This window comes from Mustela lutreola, chromosome 8 (genome assembly GCF_030435805.1).
Source record: "Mustela lutreola isolate mMusLut2 chromosome 8, mMusLut2.pri, whole genome shotgun sequence".
In the NCBI taxonomy this organism is placed as follows: Eukaryota; Metazoa; Chordata; class Mammalia; order Carnivora; family Mustelidae; genus Mustela; species Mustela lutreola.
In genome coordinates, this window is record NC_081297.1 from 48,129,269 (window position 1) to 48,154,210 (window position 24,942).

General features: G+C 51.6%; 1 protein-coding gene across 1 annotated transcript in view; it reads left to right on the plus strand.

Moving 5' to 3' along the window:
• Positions 1-1,296: 1,296 nt before the first annotated feature.
• CD9 (CD9 molecule) overlaps positions 1,297-24,942 on the plus strand; it is a 32,519-nt gene continuing 8,873 nt past the window's right edge. The window contains exons 1-2 of the mRNA XM_059184574.1: positions 1,297-1,513; positions 22,144-22,246. Coding sequence (XP_059040557.1) covers positions 1,448-1,513; positions 22,144-22,246 — 169 coding nt within the window. The 5' untranslated portion in view covers positions 1,297-1,447. The remainder of the gene's footprint in view (positions 1,514-22,143; positions 22,247-24,942) is intronic.

The window sequence follows — 24,942 nt, forward strand, 5'->3', positions numbered from 1 at the left end:
GCCCCCTTAGGAGTAGAACATGAAAATGTTTTTGAACAAATCAATGAAACAACTGAGAGTGATAATAAAAAGCAAAATCAGAGCTACAAAGGGTGACACCCTCTGTTTCTAGTGGGTGAAATTTGAGTTAGGCTCCTTTTTTGCTTGTTGGTATTTTCTGTTTCTTGCTTTTGTAAGGGAAACTTCATTTGGGAAAAAAAAAAAAAAAATACAAAGGGGCTTGGGGACTTCCAAAGCAAAAGGAATCTCCTCATCCTTTGGTGAGAAACGGGAGAGGAGTTTCTCCAACTGAAAAGGGTAGGGCCAGGCAGCCCCAAGGCCCACACCACATGCCACAGGCAGGGCTAGGCCACATAGAGGTGGGGAGCTGAGTAGGGCGGGAAAGCAGCATTCAGCATAGACAGGAGATCAGGAACAGAATGCGAGATGGGTAATTTCAACTCAGGTCACTGAATGTGGGGAGCTACAGAAAGTAAGGAGAAACGGGATCAGAACTCAGCATGTAGAGGTCAAAGGGCAAGTGGAAAGGCCATGCGGAGTAGAGGTGAGAACAGAAGCCTGGCTAGGAACGCTCTCTTCTCTCAGGGCATCTGAACCCCAAGACCAGGAAACACGGCAGGACCCCTCGACTTCCTCAGCCATATTACTGTTCAGGAACCATATTTGAAAATTACTCCCATAACCCTCCATCCTCTCTTGCCGCCTGGACTGCCAGTTGCTAATTCCTGTTCCACAGAGTGAGATGCCAAGTAAAGACTGTACTCCATGAATGAAAGTTTGCAAGGAGCCGCCTCAAGGAGAAATAAAGCCGGGCGGCTCCCCTTCAAATCGAGCCCAGAGCAAGAAGAGCCTTCACTCGGCGGGCAGCCGCCTGGACTAAGGGGACTGGATCCCAACCCCAACCCCCAACGACCCGAGAAAGGTCTCCCGAGGCGGAGGGCTCAGGCAGGGAGATCAGAATCAACGAAGCGCGAACTTCAGGGCAAGGCTTCCACAGAACTCCTAGGTAAAAGCGGAGAGGAGGAGGGGAGCGAGCAGTCTGGAATGATCCCGGGGCTGTTGAGAGGAAAGGGGAAGGTCGGTGGCGGGAAGGAGGGTCGGGCCAGCGAAGGTGAGCGAGAGGGCTGTGCCCGGAGGAAAGAGAGGAAAGGGCAGTGCGGGCTCCAAGACCGCTGAGCCCCAGTACCCCCCGGAAGCCGGGCGGGAGCCGGCCTCTGGGCGTGGGCGGGGCAGGTGGGGCCAGGGGCCGAGTCGGCCGGGGGCGGGGTCCACGGCACATGCGCACCGCAGCCACCGGGCTCAGTAAGGAGTGGCACTTTTTAAAAGTGCAGCCCGGAGGCCAGCCCGCTGCCGCCGAAGCCCCGGTCCCAAGTCTGCAAACCCTCGTCCCGGCCGTGCGCGCCCCCAGTTCCACACCGGTCCGGCCCAGGCCAGTCTAGCCCGCACCATGCCGGTCAAAGGAGGCACCAAGTGCATCAAATACCTGCTCTTCGGATTTAACTTCATCTTCTGGGTGAGTGAGCGCCAACCGCCGCGCGCTCCTCTCCGGAGCCACCTGTTCATCCCGGGGACCCTGACCGCGGTCGAGGCTGCCGGTAACTGGCACACCCCGCGCCGGGTGGACTCCGGGCGGGAGGAGACAGGGCACGGTGGCCGCCAGCTGGCTCCTCGACTGGGTCCGGAGACGAGCGGGGCGAGCACGATCCGTAGGGGCTCCAACGAACCCGAGCCGGGCAGCGGAGCGCGGGGGGCTCTAGGGAGCTGAGGCGGGGAGACCGGCCCTAGCCCTCTTTTTCGCCGAGGGTTTGGGGTGGGGTTCGCGTCTGCTCCCTCCCCTCCCCCAGCCCCTCCGAGTGCCGAAGGGGAAGGCAGCAGGGAGAAACGGAGCACCCTTCTGGGAACTTCAGGCCCTGGCCAAGGACGACTGTGGCGGGCAGTACGGTTCGCGATCTGGGTGGGGTCTCACAAGTGGCCGGGGCCGCGAGGAGGGGATGGGGGGAGATGCGGGCGCTCTGAGGACTTCAGTGGGGCGAGGAGAGCTCAGCCCAGACCTGTTGACACTTTTACACTGGAAAGGGAGAGGGAGGGAGGATTGGGAACGCGTCCCTGAGTGAGAGTGGGAGACCCCCTCCACCCTCCAGGAGGTGCCTGCAGGCTTGATTCTGAGCCCGCTGTGAGAAAGTCGGAGCTCCCTCGAAACTACTTGAAAGACTAGCTTGTCTTGATTTTTTTTTCCCCAAAGGCGATAAGTATCTGAACTGGAGCGAACTCTGGGAGAGTTGGGGAGAGGTGGGGCAAATGCCTGTTGGCGCTTTTAGTCCTGTGTTTCCCCATTTCCGGGGGACGATCAGGTGCCCTCCGCCTACTGCTAGCCCGGGTCCTCCAGCCTGGCCTACACCCCTGTGCCAGCCCACCCAGTGGCTGGGCGGGGCCACGGATAGAACACCGAGCTGGGGAGCTGCAGGACACCCACTGCTGGCCGCACTGGGCCTGTCTGCAACTGGAAAGCCTGAGGCAGGCACCTTCTCTTGGGGAATTAAGGGACCACCCAGAGACGGAAAGAAGCAAGGAAAAGGGAACCTTTGTGTCCTGAGTCGGAGGCCCCCATGCCCTGCACACAAATGGATCGCATTTGCTCCTTGCAGTTAAGGAAGGAGTTTGGAAAGGCAGTTCCTGTACCACTAGAGTGATGGCTGTAGAAACAGGCATGCCACCAGAGCCTTGCAGCAAAAAATATACTGTACCTGTTCCCCTGGAGCTGGTCACGGGGGTCCCCACGAACCTTGGGGCAAACCTCTTGAGATTTTAATCCTCTCTCCTGAGCCGATACTAAGAGTCTGACCTGCTATACGCAATGCATATTCTAGTGAGGATGCCACATAGATGTACCCCTGTCCAACACTTGGCCTGTTTTAAGGAGACCACCCCACACAGCAGTGGGCACTCTTCCTCCCTGTGTTCCCACCAGCCCCCAGCACCCAGCCAGCTGGCTCCCAGGCTGGGCTTCCTCCTCTCACCAACCTCTGGCACCAGAAAAGAATGTGAGAAGGCTGGCTAGCCCCGCCCCACCCCACCCCTGTCCTTGGGGAGTCTTCCTCTCCCCTCCCCAGCACAATCTCCTCTGCCACCCTGTTGCTTAGTCCTCAGTTATCTGCCTCGGCTGCATCAGGGGTTTGGGCCAGGGAGGAACCACAGACTGCCATGTGCCTTCATTAAACACACACACACAGACACACACACACACACCCTCTGCCATGTGGCTCCTGCAGGAGCCTGATGAGAGGCTCCAGTGCTCCTCGGTATCTGCTCAGTCTCATTGTCTCCATCCTGTACCACCCCACCCATATTCAGAGCTGCCCCTACCTGGACTAGGCGCTGCTGGCCAGCCATGTCATCTGAAACAAATATGAATGTGGAAAACAAATATGAATCAAATATGAAACAAATAGAATCTGGAAATGTTTGGGTCCACAATTGGGAATGACTTTGGTGATTATCCAGTCCAGCCCTGAAATTCACAGTGAGAAAGCAGAGAACCAGAGAGGGGTAGGGTGATTGGCCCAGGATCCCAGAGACCGAATCAATACCATAAGCCCTGGGTCCCTGACTTAAGTCCCATCCTCTTCTGTCTCCATCAGGAAACCAACAAGGGGACCTGGTAATGGACTTGGGGGAGGGGGGACAGCGCGGGTAAGCCACATTTTTCTGAATTAACGATTGTTCAGTAGGCCTGTATGTATTAAGGTCCCTGAAGAGATGCTAGAATAAAGGAGTATCGGGATCCACTGGGGCAGTGTTCTACAGTCTGCAGAGGCCTTTTCCAGGTCCCATGAGAGAAGCCGGAGCAGGAAGCATTATCCCTATGGTACCAGTAACCTCCAGAGAGGTTAAGTGACTTATCCAGGGTCATGTGGCAGGATAGCATCAGGAGTAAGTTTAAAGCCACATCTGGTTGGCTTAAAGTGCAGTCTGCTTTCCACCCTAACCCGCTGCCATCCCCAGCCGGGCAGAAACAAGCTCTCATAGATACCTTTAAAGGGAACGGCTCAGATTGTAATGATGGCACCTTTCTCTCTTGAGACCAGGAATTTTTAAACTTGGCATTTGGGATCTGATGCTGGCCTTGGAAAACAGGAGTGTGAGGCCAGGAGCCAGCAACACCTCATGAACAAAGGATGCTGGGAGGGGTGGCCTAGCAGCGATCCAGAGAGAGAAGCAGTGGGATGATCAGGATGGGGAGATGGCACACGTCTGCGCTGGCCTTGGGGAACCCCAGTGACAGCTGAGCCCACACTCCCTGAGTAGGGCCTCTGATGCTCACAGCCAGACCAGCAACCAGTCTTTTCGTCCAACACCCCACAACCCTAACTTCTTGACTCTCAGTTGTTTCTATATTTTCCTCTGGGGCATCTTGCCTACCCATCTACTCCCCCCCCAAAAAAACAACAACAACAACAACAAAAGAAAAAACAGTGGAAATCTGGACAGGGACCTGGGTATTCGTCTAGATCTGTCCTCAGGTCACTTTCAGACCCTGGGAGGTGGCTTTTGTGTTTCAGACCTCAGTTTGCTCATCTGTAAAACCAATGGGTTTTACAATTTTTTACAATTGGGTCTTTACCTCTGAGGCCTGATTCTTGGTCTGTTGACCTCACATCTCCCTCTGTCGCCCTGGATAGGGTCCCTCTGTTTAGGGGTTCTCTGTTTTCCTGGCCCTCAGCAATCCGTGGTAGGCCTGCCCACTGGTTGGCACATGGTACATTCAGCCCTCCCCCGCCATGAGCAGACAGAGCTGGTGTCTACGCCAAGGACTTGCCGTGGGTTAAACGAGAGAACGTATGAGCTGCCCTTGGCATAGCTTAGCGCCAAACCCAGTAAACTTCCAACCAAAGCCGCTATTACTCCACAGTTGAGAAAGTAGATTGAGGCCATGAGGAGGGTAGGAGCCCTTCCCCAAGAAGTGTGGAAATTGAAACCAGGGATGTAGGCAGGCATCCACACTCCACACATCCCCCCGCCCCCTTCCAACTTCCTGCATCCCGGCCAGCCTCGTGATCCACCCCTCCTCCATGATTCCTGCTCCAGGACACCCACTCCATCGCATGTGCGGCTCCACGTTTGACTATTGTGGGACGGCCCCAATTCTGAAAATAAACTACACGGCAGAGAAACCCTAAGACCTCAGACTTCTGGGCCTGGGCAATGTACAGACCTAGCAGTGTAGACAGGGGCAAAAGCCCCTCCCACCCCACTTGCTGCTTCCCCCAGAAACTGTTGGCCTTCTGTGTTGGGCTGAGCAAGCAGCTGGGACGCTTGCCTGAAATGGCTCCCCACCTTTGGCACACAAACAGCGGGAGCTCTGGTAAAGCTGGCGGTGTCTATACTGAGGCTGGCAGGTTTGGGGAGAGGTGAGAGGAGGCCAGGTGTCTGCATCTGCTAAGAAAAAGAGGACCTCTTCCCTGCCCGGAATCTTGACGGCTCACCCCTCATTTTTCCCTGCAGTGGTTGTCAACAGCAAAGCTCTGATTCCTGATTTTGGGGGGCAGGGGGATTCCTCTACACAAACGCTACCCCTGTCCTTTCAGAGTGGCCCATGGCACCATTCCAGACCTGACTCTTCTGTACTCAAAGGAAGAGGTTTGAGGACTTGGAACCACTTGAATAAGCAGCCCATGTAGGGCCGTCCTTGCCAGGACACCTAACCAACTATGCTAAATGAGTCTTGTGTGGCTTCAAACGTCACAAGTCAGCATTCTCACACCCTTTTGTATTAGATGTGGAATCTTCCTGTTAGACGCAGTGCTGGGTGTCATGTGTTTGATTTGTGTGCTTGTTTTCCGGTTCAGTTCAATTTTATGAGGAGGTGTGGCTTTGGGTCACACAGTTCCCAACTTATTAATACACCTCCAACTGGCAAAAGCGCCTTTTCTTCTGAAGAACCTAAGCCTTGACAGTTCTTTGCTGGGTGTGCCTGGCTGTAGGTAAGGGTTACGGACCTGAGGTCATGGGTCATCATGGCTTCTGTGGCCTGTTGTCTCCTTGGTAGACAAGTATTCTTGACAGACCTGTGTCCAGCTGGGGAGAAGAGAGTGAAGTTTGAGGGGGAGCAAGTTTCTATTCTGCGTTCCCCCCTCCCCGGTACAGGGGAGGGGAGTGGGGGAGTCAGTGGGATTGCTTCTGGGCCTGCCACAGGTCTTTTCAACCAAAGCCCTGCAGAAACCATCTCTTCCAAACGAAAAAGCAGTGACTTACTTATTCTGGGGTTTTGAAACTCTGGGCAAGAGCCCGATGTTCTCAACTACTCAGAAATGTCCTCTGCAACTGAGGGAATTTAGGAGACCAGAAGGGCTAATCTTAACAATACACTTTTTCAAAAATTTATGTTTTGAAGTCTGACTGCAGATCACTTGCCTGTTTCATTCTGTGGAAAAAGTAATGCTGGTCCAGGGACATTTTCATTTTCCATCAAGTGATGGCATGCAGCTGTGGAAAGCAGCATCCTGTCTCCAGATGAGATAATTTTATAATAATTACATCCATCCGGTAATTCCAACTCCTGTCCGCCCCCCATCCCCAACCACCACCGCCACCCCCAAAAAGTCCTTCATTCTGAATCGTTTTTAAGTACTGTGTGCCATTGTCCTAGGCTCATGGACCTTAACCTTTTTAGGGAATTCCACAAAAATCAGAGACCCACCTCCAGAAAAATGCTTTTGCCTCCCTTTTTTTTTTTTGCTTTTTTTTTCTGGAGGCCAATGAATGCCTCATACTGGCTTTTCTCCTCTCTTGGTTTCCAAGCAACCTCTTCTCTGTTCTGAATCCCATGCTTCAGCCATAAGCCGGGGGTTGCCTCGCCACCACCCAGGGACTGTGTGGGGGAATCTGGGGTGACTTGAGAAAGCGTGAGTTCCCCAAAGATCAAGAGCAGCCTGGACTGGAGAGCCAGCCTCCCCACCCATACTTGCTCTGACTCTCAGCTTAATCATTGCCCAAGGAGTGGCTTTGACTCTCGATTAATTTAATGAGTGTTCTGTATTTCTGATCCACATGAAGAATCCGACTTTATGAGCTTCTCGCCAAGTTTTGCTTCTTGGGTTAGTTTTTCCCATAGTTCAGGTGATTTGTATTTGTTTAGGAAGAACTGAGTTCTCCATTTCCCTCCACCTCCTTCCCATCAAATGGAGAGTGATAGAACCAACCTTCCCCAGCCTTGCCCTTGAAGGCTTTGGAAGGGGGGTAGGGTGGGGGGGTGCAGGGGTGGTGTTTGGAGATTTGGACTCCTGGGGAGATGATATTCAGTTTGGTTGAATATCAGAGGAGGATGAACCCCTCTGACTGAGAGGGGCCTGGATTCATTTGATTCTGGCAAAGATCCCTGGGTAGAGAAGTGTGGGGACTATGGACTTGGAGGGAAGAAAAATCAGAAATCTGGATTTTAAAGGTCCTTCTTGTTCAGTCCTCTTGCCAGCCACTGCACAGGGATACTGAAACAGTCACTCTTGCTGGCTCTTGCTGAAGGAAAGTCAGCCTTCAAAGCTTAATCCTGTTACTGTTGTGTTCAATGTACATTCCGGGTTCCAGTGAACACCTCTCAGGCCGGGCAGACCAATGGCCCGTGATTTCTACTAAGCCCTCGCCTCCAAATTGCTCAGGACTCAGCCCCTTGCTTCTGTTCCCAGTATAAGCTGCTTTTCAGTTTCCAAGTATAAAAACACCACAACACATGGATCATAGCAGAAGACACTTGCATGGGACTTAAAAATATGATAAAGTAAATCAGACAGTTTTACGGAATTCAAAACAGGTTTCTATAGCGTTCTAGTTTTATCTTTAAGCCTACATTGATTGAAGCAATAGCACGATAAATGAAAACCTGATGTATTAAAACGTTATACAGAAAGATCAGCAAAGGGACAGATGCTTAGGTGGCTCAGTCGGGAGCATTCAGCTCCCAGGGTCATGGGATTGAGTCCCATACCTGACTCCTTGCTCACTGAGGAGCCTGCTTCTCCCTCTGACTGCTGATCCCTCTGCTTGTATTACCCCCCCCCCCATGACAAATAAATAAATATAATCTTTTAAAAAAAATCAGCAAAATCATATTTACAAACTCTTGCTTTTCAAGTCAGTAGAATTTTGGTGTTTTTAAAAGATAGTTTGCTATAGACTAGAATGTTTGTGTTCCCCCAAAATTCATATGTTAAATCCTAAAGCCCAGTGTAATGGTATTTGGAGGTGGGCTTTTAGGGGTGATGAGGTCATGCGGTTGGAGCTCTCATGAATGGGATAAGTGCCCTTATAAAAGAAGAGGCCCCAGAGCGTGCCCCCTTCCCTTCCACCATCTGAGATTATAGCAAGAAGACAGCCCCCTGTGGACCAGGAAACAATTCCACACCAGACACCCAAGTCTTTGGTGTCTTGATCTCGGACTTCCCAGCCTCCAGGACAGTAAAAAGCAATTTTTGTTGTTAAGCTGCCTGACCGATGGTCATTGGTTATAGCCACCCAAACGGGCTAAGACATAATTATTCACAGGTTCAAATCAACATCCCTTCTTCCCGTCTAGGTGAGCAGTTGCGGTGTGCCATATTTCATGCCCAGCTCACATCAGTGCCCCCCTCTAGTGGGCAGCAGCCCCCCTGCTCCAGTCCTTAGAGACAAGAAACTTGTCTCTTGTCCCTTCCCACTAAGACTCTCTCTCCTGCTCTCCCCATTGCTTCCTGTGATACGGGGCTGTGGATTTAAATACGTTACTGTTATGCTTAGGCTTTCTAAAGTTTTCTTTCTGCCAGCCTGAGAACCTCTTCTCATGTTCTACTTTCTCCCATTCCCACCATATTCTAGTAGCTCCGATTCCCTAAGACAGATAACCCTTAAGAGACCCAGAAAGCTTATTTCAAGTAGAAATTAGCTTCTCTCCCAGTGCTGGGGAGAGAGCCCGTTAGGATGAGAAGCTGGCATTATCCTCCTCCTGTGGCAGGTACCTCCCAGGACCCCATAGCCAGGGCCATAATACAGGCCTGTGGTCATGCCCACTCGTGCCCTTTGGTGGCAGGATGGTGCTGTGGGGGAAGGGCAGAGGTTCTGGGCTTCCCCTTGGGGCCATTCCTATGGGGGATGCAAGGACCATGGCCAGTGGGCAGCTGTAACCGTGTCTGCACTGCAAGGCTTACCGTAGTAGCAAAGCTGGGATGAGAAGAGGACACGCCAGGTGACTCTGGGGACTCTGTTTCCCAGAGCAGTGCTGTGTCCACACCAACTTTCTGGCCAGTACAGCAAGGGCATAGTTGAAGTTCTCAGGCCACAGACCAGCAAGAAGAAGTGCATTCTCTCTCTCTCTCTCTCTCTCTCTCTCTCTCTCTCTGTCTCTCTGTCTCTCTCAACTCTGTTCATTGGGCAGCTGGCCTCAGAGAAAGCCCAGGGTCGGATGCCTCCAGGCCAGGTGGCCGAGGCAGGTGCCTTCCTGTCCTGAGAAGGTAGGGCGTTCTAGTTCAAGTAGGCTTCTCTGAGACCTTTTAAGGATATAAGGTGCACTTTTGAAATGCAGTCAGCTATGACTGGGAGGGAGACAGGACAAAAGTGAAAAATTTTGGCTCCGAAATTAATGACACTGATCAAGGAGACAGTTCTGCAGAACAACTGAGAATCTGGGCTTTGCAGTCAGACTCTCCGGGGTTCAAGTTCTCGCTCAGCCGCTTATTTGCTATTGGATCTCTGATGAGCTGCTTCTGTGCCCAGGTTTCCTCAGCTAAAAAAATGAAGTAAATGTTACCTACTTGGTAGGTCTGTTGTGAAAATTAAAGAGTACAGGCAAAGAGCTGCAGGCAGGGTATGGGGAGAGCAAGACTTACAGGCCGGCTGGCCAGGAGCATACTGTTAACCCTCGGACAGTATGGGGTTTAGGGACACCAATCCTGTGCAGTCAAAAATCTCTTTCGAACATTTGCCTTCCCAAAACTCTACTACTAATAGCCTACTGTTGACCAGAAGCCTTACGGAAAACAGTAAGATACGTTAGCACATACTCTGTGTATGTATTATATGCTGCATTCTTAAAATAATCAAGAGAAATGAAAATAGTATTAAGAAAATCATAAGGAGGGGCGCCTGGGTGGCTCAGTGGGTTAAAGCCTCTGCCTTCAGCTCAGGTCATGATCTCAGGGTCCTGGGATCGAGCCCCACATCGGGCTCCCTGTTTGGCGGGAAGCCTGCTTCTCCCTCTACCACTCCCCCTGCTTGTGCTTCTGCTCTCTCTCTCTGTCAAGTAAACAAATAAAATCTTTAACAAAAAATAAATAAATAAAATCATAAGGTAGAGAAGAACTGTAGAGTATTTATCTGCAAAATTTGCATATAAACTAAAATCTGTGTGTGCAAATGCAACTATAAGAGACCCAAAATGAAGGCAGAGATCATGGCAAAGGGATGGATGATAGGTTAGACGCAGCAGTTGGAGACCTTCGGCCCCGCTCCTCCCCTGGCTTTGGGCTCAGAATGCCCCATGATGAGGAAGGAGGGCCATTTCACTGAGCAGAGCTGGGTGTGCCTGTTGCCAGCACTGCCAATCCACACACCACATGGCATGGCTTCAAAGGTCTAAACAAAGGGGCATCTCCCACCACTCAGGGCTATGCAGGCAAGTGGTAACCGGTCCCACAGATGGAATGAGAGCTAGCTGGTCCACATGGCTAAAGTGTATAAACAAGAGTGAGTGAGTGAGTGAGTGAGTGTGTGTGTGTGTGTGTGTGTGTGTGTGGTCACCAGGCATCTTAGTGAGGCATACACAATGGAAAACAAATGTGTGGTATTCTGGAATTTAAAGCAAAACATCCCCAAAACAATCCCCCACATCAGATGATTTTGGTTAAGATCAGAATGCCTGCTTTCAGCAGGAACCAGATTTATGGGCTGGCTGATGTGTGTTCCATGTCTGGCAAGCAGGCAGTGGAAACTTGCAGTGAGGTTTCTTGTTTAGAAAGAGATTATCTTGGGCCCTCCCTCTGGATCCGTCATCCCCCAAACTGCTTAATATTAATATACCATATTAGCTAAAACTTTCTTTCTCTTTTGGGCAGAATAGAGCTCTGGTTTTTAAATGATGCTGACTTTGTCCTTGGAAGGGAGAATTTCTCAGTTCTTGAACTTGTTCAGACCAGGTTGCTGCCTAATTACCATCAAGGTGTGCTTAAAAAAAAAAAAAAAAAAAAAAAAAGCTTACAAGGCCCTTCATCCCCTGCCACACCCTGAAGAGAGGACCTTACTAACTCCCTTCCACCAGGGCTGCTTCAGGCAGTCAAGTAACTGACCTCTTCATGGCTCTTAGCCATCAGCTCTCTCCCTCAGTCATACGCAGAACAGGATGACAGAGGGAGAGAGCTGATAGCTAAGTCGTTCCATACCTGCTCTGTGACCTTGGGCAAGTTACTTTACCTCTCTGAGCCCATTTCCTCATCTCCAACTGGGATGATCCTAACTATTTCAAAGGGTATAAGGCAGTCCTCTTAGATTCAGAAGGAGTAGAAATCTAGCTCCCTCATATTCCTCTTCTCCCTGGGAAATCCCACTGTTGTTCCTACAGGGCGTGTTCCCCTCTTAGCTGTGCACCAGTCTTAGGCAAGCTGGAGTATACCATGGCCCCAAAGAGCCATGCTTAGCAAACGGAGGGTACCCGTATGGTATAGCTGTTGAGCCCCTCCGCCCAGGAACCCCCCCACCCCAAAGTGCACAGAATCCCCAGGACCTGAACCCCTGCAAGGTCAGCAGGCAGGCTAAGCAGGTGCTTAGGAGGTCAGCGATGCAGGTAAGCCCAAGGAATCGTGGGGAAACTAGGTACTTTTTTGAACTACTTTATATTTTATATTTCTGATTTTTAAAAAAATACTGAATTATATAGGTGGTGGGATGGGTGTTGCCATTTTCTCAGTATTTAGGGCAGTAAATGGTCACAGGAGGCAGAAATGTGCCTCCTCAGGGGCCTGGCTTCTCAAGGATGGTTGGGTTTGCGTTTTGACCTCCTGACATGCCATCGAGGAGCAGCCCCCTTTAGCGGGGCCCTTTATGACCCAGGGGGTGGTTGGGGGTGGGAGGAGTTGACTTGTCAGAAATGCAGATTCCTAGGGGAGGCAGCAAATCAGTGACTCTCCTTATGCCTCACTTTTATTATTTGAGTCCTGAAGGTCATACTGCCAGGGTCTTACGGCTGTTGGACATGATGGTGTATTTAATGTGAAGCGTGTGGCAGTGCCTGGCTCAGAGCAAGAGCTCAGGGGTTGCTTCGGGCCCCTCTGGCTGTAGTTACTGTTACCACGACCACTCAGAACGTTCCAGAGATTGGAGTTGTCCAAAACACACTCCTCTGTGTCTTCTTGCTTTGGTTCTGTAAAGCCGCCTCACACAGGATTGTTCCAGGCCAAAACTTAACCACAAGACTCCATCCTTTTCAGAAGGTGAATTCAAGAACCCCTCCTTCCACCTGTCCACAAAATGCTCATTTCAGAGATATCCCCAGCGTGGGAAAGGTGAGTGAGGCGAGGCCCCAGTTTTGGCCTTAACTGGCCATGGCCCCAGCATCAGGACCATTTGCCCCAGCCCCCCTCCCCCTTGTGGGGTCTGAGAGTTTAACAACAGCCATAGGAAAAAATGTGCTCTGCCTCCAGACCAGGAAGGGTGGCCTCAGCACCTCTCCTGTTCACTTCTCATGTTTCCCAAAAGGAGGGCAATTCCTCTTATCTAGAACTTTTTTTATACCTTGAAGCCAGGTGTCGGAGCAGGGCAGGGCCAAAGTCACCACAGCTTCTATGTGGACACCACAGGGAGGAGAGGGAATGTGGAGCTGGCCCCAGAGGGTGCCTTTTCTTCACCCGGTGATCATGGGCTTGCCACCACCATCTCTCTTAGCCTCAACAGACGGGGAGGGGAAGGAGAGCGAGAACAAACCCCAAGAAGTTAGCGGTCGGGGCTCCGTCCCTCTTGGCCTTCCCTTAGGTGGGGCCTGGTGCCCTGAATCTAAATGACCTCGCCGCAGCAGGTGAGGTAAGGTTCAGTCAGGGCAGAGCATTCAGCCAAATTCATCATGTCCAGAGGACCTTCTTGTCCCCCAATAAAAGTCCGTAGGGGTCCCCAGTCTTCCCATTTCCAGCTGGGCAGGGAGGGAGCACAGTTGAGGAGGACAGGAGCTTTGAGTCATCTGCCTGGTTCAGGTTCAGTGTGAACGCAGCCTCTGGCTGGCTGTGTTTCTTGGAGCGAGTTGTTACTTAACCTCTTGGAACCTGTTTCACCTCTAAAGTAAAGGTGACGAGGATTAAATGAGATGGTGTATGCCCATCACTGCCTGTAACGTGGGACACGCATGGGTACTCAGAATAACTAATTGCTCCATTTTCTATATGATTTTCCTTTGTTTAGCCTCTGAAGGAGTTGCTCATGACAGAAAAGGCTGCCAGAAGTCAACTCAACACTAACCTACAACATCATTACCCATCAGCCCCTGCTTTAAAAAAAAAATTTCTCCCCCCCCCCCCAAATTAGGGTTGGCTGAGGAAAAGAATCCACTCAGCCATAATGGCAGCCCCACCTGGGGAGAACACTGGTTGCAGAAATCAGGAGGAAGTTTTCTTACCAGGAGTGCCCTGCTACAGAGGCTGTGGGAAGCATTTTGGCTTCTTGGGGAAGAGAGTTCACAGGGCTGAGGCTATGGGATGAATACCGCATTTGGAAGCCAAATGCAGGTTCTAACTTGACCTGTTTACTAGGACTGCTCAGGCTTAGTGGGTTCAAGATGGAGTTGTCCAGCCATTATCTGTTTCATACCTCTCGCTTCCTTCCTGCTTACCTGTCCTGTATCCTCCCTGTTCACCGTCACCGTGCGGCAGTTCAGGGTGGCCCTGAGGCCCTGTCCTGTGGTGGGACTGCTGAGCCCACACTCTGGATTGCAGTGTAAACGGGAATGCCAAAATTCTGCCCCATGTTGGGTGGAGCCCAGTGAGAGCTCATCCCCCACCCCCACCCCCTCCATGGCTTCCTGCCCTTCAGCACTGACGTCTAGGAAGCTAGTCTCTGGGCTCAGAACACCCAGAGAAAGCTTCTCCATGTGGTCCCAATTGTTTGATCTTTACATAAAGGCCTAGAGCATTGGTTCTCAGATGTGAGGGCACATCAGAATCATCTGGGGCGATTGCTGGGCTCCACCCCACCTGCCTCTAATTCAGTAAGTATAGGACGCGGACAGTGAATTTTCATTTCTAGCACATTACCCAGATGCTGCTGCTGGTCTGGGGTCCACACATTTTTCGGTGGCCCATCTTCTGCCCTCATTGTCTTGGTAAAAGCCCCAGGGCAGAAGTGATCCAGAGGGCCGAGATGACCCCAGGGATGACCAAATTCACAGAGAGACTTACTCTCCAGGACCGTCAGCTCCGGCGTTTATTCAGCTCCTCTCTAACTAAACTTAATAACAAGCCCATGTTGATACCTTCAAATTCTGCTCGGAAGTAACTAACACATGTAAGTTACTTGTGATCCTTAGCGAGGCAGGGCATGGCAGTTTTTTCCTGCTCAGTAGAGCAGAATTGGGTTTTTGGTGGTATTTCCCTATGTCGTGGGACCGGTTCTTGGGAGCACTCCAGCCTCCACTCCCGCCGGGTGCCTGTGCCCTTCCAGAGGCAACAGCTTCAGCCTTCTTCTGGAGGTGGCAGAGGAGGGTTCCAGCAGAGGATCTGAAGAGGTGGTAAGGTCTGGGCTCCTGTTTGTGCTTGTCGCCAGTGCCCAGCCTGGCCTCCTGACGGGTGAATCAGCCCATCCGAAGCTTGGCAGTCAGCGGTGAGCCAGGGTTGCCATGGAGATGGGTGAGGCCCAAGCCCACAGGTCTGGGTGGCCTGACTTGTTTGTAAATGTTGAAGCCTGTGCGAACATAGAGGCTCTTATCGCCACTTCTGAAGCCTTCTTAAAGTGTGGCTGGTATTTTGGGGCCCAGAAAAGGCCGATAGGGGAAACTCCCATCCTTGGTATTCAGTCTGTTATTGATTTCCTGGGTGCCATGGGCAACAATGCCTACAGGTCTCCCAGGCTTGGTACCTTTTAAAAAAATAATAATAGTAACAACCAGGGCTGCTACATATCTTTCTGAAGAAGGGAAGTAAAGAGGTAAAATCCCTTCCCTCTCTGCGCCATGAATACCTCCTTCCCACGGAGGTCATTCGGATTACCATTCCTGTCTCATCCTTGCAGAGCTCCTGGGAGGCATGTATGGGTGTGAGGAAGGTAAATTTATCCATGATCCTTCCACCACAGGGCGCTCGCGCAGACCCACAGAATCCAGAACCCCTGTGACTTAAATTGCCCTGCTCCCTCCTGCCCTAAGACCTCCTGCCTCCTAAGACCGTAGGGACACAACCAACAGCCACTGGGTGCCGTGAATCGCCCGCCCCCCCACCCATTGTCTTGTGTCTTTCTCAAGGTTTATTATTCTTATTACTGGCATTATTTTCTCTACAGAATCCAGCTGGCTATGCCACATTGTGGCTTCCAGACAAGATCTTGTCTGTGCCTCACCTTTCTGAATCCCCCACTTCAAGCTAGGTTAAAGCCAAGACAGGGATCTTGCCATCTTTTTTCACTAATGAGAACTCTGAGGTGTGGAGAAGTCAAGGAAAATGCTAGTGTCAGCACCTTGGGAGAGAGGAGCGTGAGACCCAGAGTCCACGGCTGGTCACAAGTCCACGGCTTCTCAGCAGAGATGTGCCAGAGACTCCCCTGGCGGGTGCGGGACTCCACAAGCACCTACAGAATTCTCACAGGGGACTCTGACGCCCAGCGCACGTAGATCAGGCCCTGGGTGGCCCTGCCGGCGGAGCGGGGGCCTCCTACTCCTTGCTTTGTCATTCTTTCTAGGAGGCCACCTGCCCCTCACGGAACAGTGTTGCATCATCTCCTTGACCACAGGTTCACCAAGGGAACAAAATAGCCATAGCTTTTCCAGAAGGACAGTGGGAAGCAGGATAGCAAGCACCTCTCTTTCCCCTATCCCAGCCCCTCCCTGCGACCTGCCTCCAACCCCACCAGAGTGCTGACGTGACTACCTAAAGTCTGAGGCCAGCCTCAGAGAAACCACATGTGGAGAATGAGCCACTCTCCCCCTCTGGGCTTTCTAAGGCAGCTGGATAGAGATAGCATAATGAATATTTTGTCCTATTAAAAAGAAGAAGGTATGACCCTCAGGTCGCATTGCAGGAGAAAAGAGGGGACCTGGAGGAGAGAAGGGCCTAGCCAAGACCACCCAGTTTGTTTGCCATGAGAAGATTTTTCTTGGGACTGGGATTTGTCCAAGGCAGATAGGGCTCTTTCCACCTGAGGGGGTGGACTGCGGTGCCACACGTATGTACACACACACACACATACACATGCTGCTCTTTTCCTTCTTGTCACATCCTTCTGCAGGCTTTCTTCAAGTGTTTCCATCCAAGGGGCTGCCTATCTGTAAATACCTCCTCAGGTTGGAACTAGAACGAGTTTTGCAAACTTGGCATGGGGTCCAAAGCATCCAGGTGCCCCTAAGTGGCATCACACTTTGATTTGTTTTCAATCCGCCTTCAGAAATTGGAGACATTTCCTCTAACTCCAGGTGTGTTTTAGCATAAGATTTCTGGGCCTGGCCCTCCCACCAGGTTTGTGGGGTGACTCCCTGAAGTACTCCTCTTCACGTGGGTGCCTTGAGCAAGGTGTGTGTTCAGCGTTGGCAGAGGGGATGACCAGGAAACTCCACTGTGGGCCTGAGCTGGTACACTGCTGGGCTCTCAGGTCCCCTGGAACCGGCATGAGCCCCAGGTGACAGGGTTACCTGTGCACTCTTCAAAGATCCGAGTGTCAAACTGGACTTCCTGGTGGGGTGAGGACAGTGACTCAGGGGCTCTGCATGAAGTCTCATTTTCAAAAGACCCCATTCGGATTTGTCCCTAAATTTCACTGTGATGTTCGTCACCTGCCCTTGTGGGTCTTTCTCAGTATTTTCTTTGGACAAGTTACTGTTCTTGGCAATTTTTGACTTTGGTAGTGAGATAGCAGAAGTTGGATCTGGATGAAAAGCCAGATGGGAAAGGAGGCTGGTTGAAGGGAAGAGAGAGAGAGGAGAAGGTTCAGGTGGGAGTTTCAGAGATTCTGTCCCTTTGAAGTAATTGTCTCATGTACGGGATAATTATTTGTTGATTGATAATTTATTCACTGTTGTGTGCGAGGTGTGACTGGGCCAAGGGACTAGAAAGCCTGAGAAACAGCCCTGCCGTAAAGGAGCTTGTGCCTCCAGTGAGACCCAAGCCCAGCACACCTGCGAGAGGAAGGGTGTGTGTGTGTGTAGTGTAAGGGCACAGGAGAGAATACACTCGAAGCTCGTGGGCTTGCATTTCCTTGGGAGGAGGCTGAGGACATCTTTGGTGGGGAAGCAGCAGGCCACTGTGGCCAGGATGGTCTTCCAGGAGGAAGGACTGGCATGAGCAGAGGAGAGAAGGCAGGAGACTTACTTGTGAACCTGAGTGATTCCATATAAGGGGTGGCTGGGAGAAGGTGGGCTCAGGGCTCAATGGTGTCATGCTGCTGAGAGATCAGAAAAGCTGAACCACAGCTAATGCCTTAATTAAAACTTAAAAACGAGGGACGCCTGGGTGGCTCAGTTGGTTAAGTGTCTGCTTTTGGCTCAGGTCATAATCTCAGGGTCCTGGAATGGAGCCACACATCAGGCTCCTTGCTCAGTGGGGAGCCTGCCTTTCCCTCTGCCTGCTACTCCCCCTGCTCATGCTCTCTCTCTCTGACAAATAAATACAATCTTTTAAAAACAAACAAACAAACAAACAAACAAACTTAAAACTGAGCAATTGACCTCAGCCGCATGAGCTTTTCAGGAAAATGGCTGCTGCCCCACATGGAGGGCGGGAGGCAGGCTGGGTGTGTTCTACAGTGACTACTTTGTGGGGACCTGGAGGTGAATAAGCCACCAGTTTCGGTGTCAGAGCACCAAGCAACCAGAAGGGAGCAGTGAACCTGGAGGCAGAGTGGGTTTGTTTCTATTTGGAATTTTAGGATCGAGAGACGGAATCTTTGAAAGAAGAAACCCAGCTCGGTTTTAGATCTATGGATCTTAGTTTAGATCTACAGTTTCAGATCTATAGAAAGGTTGCAGAGAGAGTATAGCGAGCCCCCCATTCCCCATCGGTTTCCCTGTGATTAACACCTCTGGGAGCATATTGCATGTGTCACAACTAAGAAGAAAACTAACGTGGTACATTACTGTTGCCTAAACCTAAACCAGGCTCCATCGAACCTGACTTATTTCACGGTTAAGACCCTTTTCTCTTCTGGAATCCCAGCCATGATACCACGTGACAGTTACCATGTCTTCTTCATCTCTGATCTGTGACACGTCTGGTCTTCCCTGGTTTCTCAGAGATGACCTTACACTTCGGAGAAGCGTGGGCCAAGTATTTTGTAGAATGTCCTCAACGTGGGTTTTTCTCCTGGCTATCTTCTAAGAAAAAACATGCATGAAGAACGCAAGCATTTCCAACACAATAGTGGGGGAAAGCTCTTCTTTTTCTCTCTGCACTGTCAGATAGATGGGCCCATTTGGGGGCCTAAAGGGAAAGAAGCTTTTCTTGGCAAAACCAAAATGTTTCCCCTTGGCTTCCTTTGGGAACAAGGTAACCAGGTAGACTCGGCTGTGCCTCAGGCTGGGAGTCAAGGCTTGGAATTCTCCACTTCCATCCCCACACACAGTTGGTGATCTTGGACAGTTTGCTGTCCTTTTCGGGAGGGGCCCTATGAGAGGAACTGGTTCACTGAGCGTCTCCATCAGACCTGCTCGGATCCTGCATTGTTGGAAAAGCAAGATGGCAGCCGGGGCATCGGTGTGGCCAGCGTTCCTGTCATAGGTCAGCTTGTTCACCCAGGAGGAAACCTGCAAATTTTTGGCCTCCCAGACCCCTGTTTTCTTAGTTTATGGAGTCCCTTCATAATCGACTCTGTGCCTTTTTTTCAAAGTGAAAGCTCTCTCTGGTTCTTGCCGTTTGTTTTTTCCTAGTGTTCTAAATAGCTGGGGGTGAGAGCCAGGTCGGGGGGCTGGGGCGCCCCCCAGCACCACGCCAAAAACTGAATTCTTCTAGAAAGTACTCCAGAGCCCCTTAGATAGTGCCACATGCACAACCAGGAGCCATTATTAGGTGGTGACCAGTATATGTGGCCCTGTGACCCCAAGCCATCCATCCTGACCTGGCAGACTAAAGCAATTTCTCCCAGTAGCATTCCAGAAAATAGGGCAGCTAATGGCTTACATATCTTCCCCCTCAGGCCAATTAACTCAGTAATCCAATACAAAAAGGCCTTAAGACTCACTCCTCTGATTTCTGTGAACCACGGGCTCTCAGACCCACCTCTGACCCTCCCTTCTACCTGGGTATCTTGAAGCCTCCTCCTCTTTCTCTCTTTCCGTGAGTTTATAGGCCTAAAAAACTGAGATCAATTACTGCTTTTTCCATTTCTCCAGAGCCAGCCGCTTTTTCTTCCTCATTTTAGCGAAACGCTGTGGCTTTGACAACCAAGGGCACATGTGTGGGATCCCCAATTCTCTCTGGCCCTGTCCTTGGCCAGGGTGAGACCTGAAGTCTTTTCTTCTCCTGGCTCCAGTTCTCCAGCCTGGTGTCCTTCTTGCCACTGGTGTGTGTAAACCAGAGAAATGATTGGACTTAACACAGATTTGGCTCAGGGTCCTTGAAATGATACAATGGAAGAGGTCTAACCATTGCAGGTGTGGTTTGGGTACCCCTGCTGTTATCCATGGAATCATTCCCGAAGAGAAATAATTGCACATAATCGAGAAAGCATAGAGCAGAACAGGCAGGCCTCTCCTCAGTCCCAGGTGTTCTCAGCAATAGCACCAGCAAGAGGGAGGACTGAGGACAAGGTTTGTGGCCAAGCTTGGACTGAAATTGAGACCTCCCTCCAGCCTATAGTGTTCTCAGTTTAACACGATCATGTCCACAGGGAGGCCCGCGGCCTCAGTCTCCCATAGTCCAGGGCACTCATTGGGCCTCCATATGTTGTGGGGAGATGAGAAAGTATTGTCGTCTTTCCTTTAACTCTTCCAGGACCCCAGGGGAGCTAGGCCAGGGCCTGATCACCACAGTCAGGACCCCACTTAGTGTGTGCTTGTCCTGGACTCAGCGCATGGGGATGGGGATGTCGGAGCTGGCCCCACCGTGTCCCTGCCCCAATGGTGGCACTCCTGAGCCAGGAGAACCCAGTCTGAACCAGGGTACCCAGGCTAGAAATGGGGGAGAGACGCCTACTTCTACACTACCCTCGTCCTGCCGCCCTCACCCCCCGCCCTAGAGCTGTGTCTGCTGTCTTTGGATTAGGCCAGGAGGCCCTCACTCACCTGCAGGTCTTTTGTGAATAAGAAGGAAAACTTGGCACCGTGAGTTTTTCTATTCTGCACTGTGTAGCTATGGGTCACCTGGTGTCCTTACTTCTTACTGATGTTTAGTGTTGCCTTCCATCAGATGAGAGCTAAGAGGAGATGCTGAATGACTGTCCTCTGCAGGGAGGGGTACAACCCTGGGGACCTGAGAGCTGACTGAGTTACTCTCACAAGGCCCACTTGGTGGTACCTCCCTTCTAATGTCATCTCTTTTATTTCTACCCATACATAAATGGTAAGGAGGGGCCACATGTCACCGTTCCTGTTCTACAGATGGGAAAACTGAGGCAGTAGAACCCTGAGCCAGGAATTCCAGAGCTGTGGATACACAGTGCTGGAGGTGTGGGCAAGGGTTTGACCCTACTGCAGGCCGAGGCCCTGGGTCATCACATCCGCTGTCGCCGCCTCCACCCCGCACATCTGCACCCAGTGCCAATTCCCCGGGAAAAGGAGAGGAGCAAACAGTAACAGAGAGAGAGGCCTGGACTCACCATGGCTGGCCCACTCCCAGGGCAGAGAACCAAGCTCCCTCAGGAGCAGGGGCTCTGACACAGGGCACCTGTGTCAAGGAGGGTGGCCTGGGAGCCACTCACTCATCCCGTGGGCCCTGCAATGCAGCTTGGGAGTCACTTTCACACAAAACCTGGGCCGGGTGAGAGACGAGGGAGCTCAGCTCCGCCCTGGGGGTCGAGGACAGCTTGGCTGGGGGCCGCCTACACAGGCCTCTAGTTCAGCAGTGCCAGGCGGGGATGTGGCACCTTAGTTGTACTTCCTAGTGGGAAGCTCTGCCCTTCAGGGTCCAGTATCTCAACTTGCCCACCTACAAAATGGGATTTTGGGGAAGATTGGGGGATTACTCACACGTATCTTACCTGATGTTTATAAGGATCACTCGTTTGGGCGTGTGCCTAAAACCTAGAATGGGTCCGGTCAGCCTCTAAGGTTTGTCAGAGACAGAAGGAAAGGACAAATGTGGGCCACTCCGGGGAGACTCTGCTGAGTCGCTTACTGAGCCATGTGATTTCGTGAGGAATCACAGCTGCTCTCATGCGTGCTACACTGTGCCCGCTGAGCATCTGTCGTCTTTTTTACCATACAGTGCATATACGGAGTAGTTCATGAAACACGAATGGTTTAAAGCCTCATTACGACGTCAGTATCCATGGCACCACCACCCAAGTCCAAAGCTAGACTGTTCCCAGTGCCCTAGACCCTGCCCTTGTGAGTGCTATTCTCTCCCTCCCCCTACAGGGCACCCCACACTTGACTTTAGGATAATTGCTGTCTTTTCCTTTTCCTTTGTCATTTACATGGACCCCTAAACAGTAAAGGGATTTGTAACTATAAAGAATCACACTGCATGTGTTTTTGTGTCCCTTGCTTCTCTTGTTGGACACCATGAGATGTGCTCATAGAATTGCATGTGGCTAACCATGACCCGTGTTCAGGGCTGGGTAGTGTTCCAGCATTGTTCTGCCGCTGGGCTGCTGGTAGGTAGTGGTTCCCCACCAGCTGATATTTTTAGCAAATGGATTGATCCCCACACTGGCTGCTGTTACTAGCAGGTGCACAGTGAGAGGCAGAGACCGAGGGTGGTCCCAGAGCCCTTTGCAAGCCTCCCTTCCGGTGTCATGGCGCTATGTTCCCCTGGCAGGACTAATGCCCACATCTGGGATATCTTGCAGCTTGCCGGAATCGCAGTCCTTGCCGTTGGACTATGGCTCCGATTCGACTCCCAGACAAAGAGCATCTTTGAGCAAGACAATCAGCCTTCCAGCTTTTACACAGGTGAGTGGGGAGGAGGTGCTGAGTACCTCCCCTTAACTGTGGAGATTCTGTGTTGATCCAGGGATTGGCCCTGGCAAAGACTTTTCCTCTGGCACCCCCATTGGCCTGTCCTGTCCTTTTCAAGCCATGCTTTGTGCAGTCCAGCCCACAAATTTGCATTTGACTGTTGTGGTTTCTTTTATCCTGCTGACTAAATTTGGCATCCTGACCATCCCCCCCAATAGGAAGCTGGCTGTGCCCAAGTTGCTGCCACTCTTGAGGGTTTAAGAACCTCTGTGTTTGTCCCTGACCCTCTCTTAATGCCCTGTCTTCTTGATCTTACTCAGTTCCTTAATTCAAAAACTTTGTCCTGGGCATTCAGACTACCAGGAGTAGGAGAGGTGAGCCTTCCCCACTGTGCAGACAGGGGCTCTGAGACTCCAGACCACCTACTTCCTGGATCAGACAGTCAAAATGAATGAGAGTCTAGCAGAGATGCCAACCTGGCAGACCTCGGCGGGTTGGTTAATGCCGCTGGCATTCGAGGGTATTTGGCGGGTATTTGGTTTTATTTGTTTGTTTTCTGAAGTGCTTTTGCTTTAGGGCAAAGGTTTGCACTTTAAACACACATAGACTTAGCAGCTTACACAGGGCTCCTGGACATCTTTTTATCTTTTCTACCATTATTCTGTCCCTTCCACCCACTGCCAAGGCTTGTCAAATGCAATTCCCCAGTTTCTAGTCAACTCACAGAATACAAAATCCCACTGCTCTTTCTGTTTTGGGATAGGAAACACTCATTTACGAGAAATAAGAGCAGCCCCCTATTTTTAGGACGATGCTGCCGTGTCATCAGGCTCAAAGTGTAAGTTTGGTCATTTCCTTCCCACCCACCAAAGAAGTTATTTAAAAAAAAGATGGAGAACACAACCTGAAGAGAGTGAGCCCCCAGGCCTTTTGGAAGGACACAATGGCCGGTGGGCACAGGGACCCCCTTCCCGCCTCCCAGACGCAACCTGAGCCAGGCCCCCATGGGCCACTTGGCTGCGTGCACTTGGCACTGTGGAAGTTCCCCTGCTTGTATTGCCTGTTGCTGTTGTTTTGGGGATTTTTCAGGGTGTGTCTCCCACTTTCCGGAAAGAAACTGAGGGAAAGAATAGTACAAGTATGTTTTCTGAAAAAACTATGCTCATGCATGCAGCGCGCACACACGCACACACACACAGAGTTTTTAGGGAGTAGGTCTCCAAAGTGCCCAGACTTGTTTTAGCAACAGCATTTTTGCAGGGTGGCGGGGGAGGGCGGCCTGGAATGCTGCCCTGTGGAGAGGAAGCAGCATAGGGGCGCTGTGCTGAGGGGGACCTGACGCGCTCCTGCCCTCCTCCTTGTCATGCCAGGGAGCTGCGAGCCCTCTGGGGGAGACAGGAGAGCAGATCTGTCCAGGAATGGAGAAGTGGATGGCAGCGTTGGGCCCGTGTCCTGAGGAGAGCCTGGCCTCCTGCTCCCGCTGCCATTGTCCTCTGCAGAGTGCCTGGCAGGCTTCTGTCTTTTGCTTCCTAGGACTGTGGCTAATTCCCCATGTTTCTGGATCTGGGAGGCGAGGCTCTCACTGGCGAGTGGAGGAACCAGGAGGAAGACAGCTCCTCCTCCGTGGGTTGCTCGCTGTCTCACGCGTGTTCTTACGTGATTTAATCCTCAGAACTCTTTAGGATACATGAAATGATTCCCACCTTATCAATGAAGGAACCAAGACCCAGGGATTAGAGAACATGCTGAGCTCGTACCTGTTAAGAGGCAGGGCTAGGATTTGAACCCAGGCCTACGAAAGCTGTTTCTTGGCCTACCCGTAGTAGCTTGTGGGGAGGACTCCCCATGTAGAAAGAGAAAGTATCTCTACCAACTGGATGTTCCCTGTTGGGGAGGTGGGCAGGGAGGAGGCTAGTTTGGCCTTTGACCTCACCCAAATTGTAGTTGGGGGAAGGGAAGCGCCCAGCACTGGTGGCCCTGGCCAGCAGGTGACAGGTGGGGAAGTCACGCAGGATGGCAGGAGAGTGAAGAGCACATGGTTGGAGGAGCCATGGCCTTCCTCTGGGAGTCACAGGGTGCAGGATGGCCATGATCCTACGCAAAGTGACCAGAGGCACAGTCCCAAAGAAACATGGTGATCCCTAGTTAGGGCCAGCGACCACTGCTCCGTCGGCTCCAATACAGGAATACTGACACTTTGCTTCCCTGGGAAAGAGCTCAGCTTTGGAGAGTGTGTTCTGCTTGCAGAAGCCCAACAAAGGAGGGCAATGCAAGGGACACTCAAGCATCCTCAGACAAATGGCCACTTGGGTCTGGCTGGGCCTTGCACTTCACCGAGTGTGCTGGGAAACCGAGTCACCGTCACTCATGGGCAGAGGGCCAAGAAGGCGTCACCCTTTCCCCTCGAGCTATGACACCAGCCTTTGTACTGACCCATGTCCCCTCTTCTGGCGGAGTGCCCGCTCCACCCCTGCCGATATTCTGGGCATAGTGGGGTGACCGTACCTTGCACAGGGGGCCTCCCCATCTGCCGTGCAGCCCACCAGCCAGCCTGACTACACAACCGGCCCTTCGGAAAACCTGAAGGACCCCGGGGTGGGTTTTCTCCAGGGTGGGCAACGGCTTTTAAAATAGAGAAAGAATGCATAACCAGTCTGAGAAGCAAGTGAAAAAAGAAACTTTCCAACATT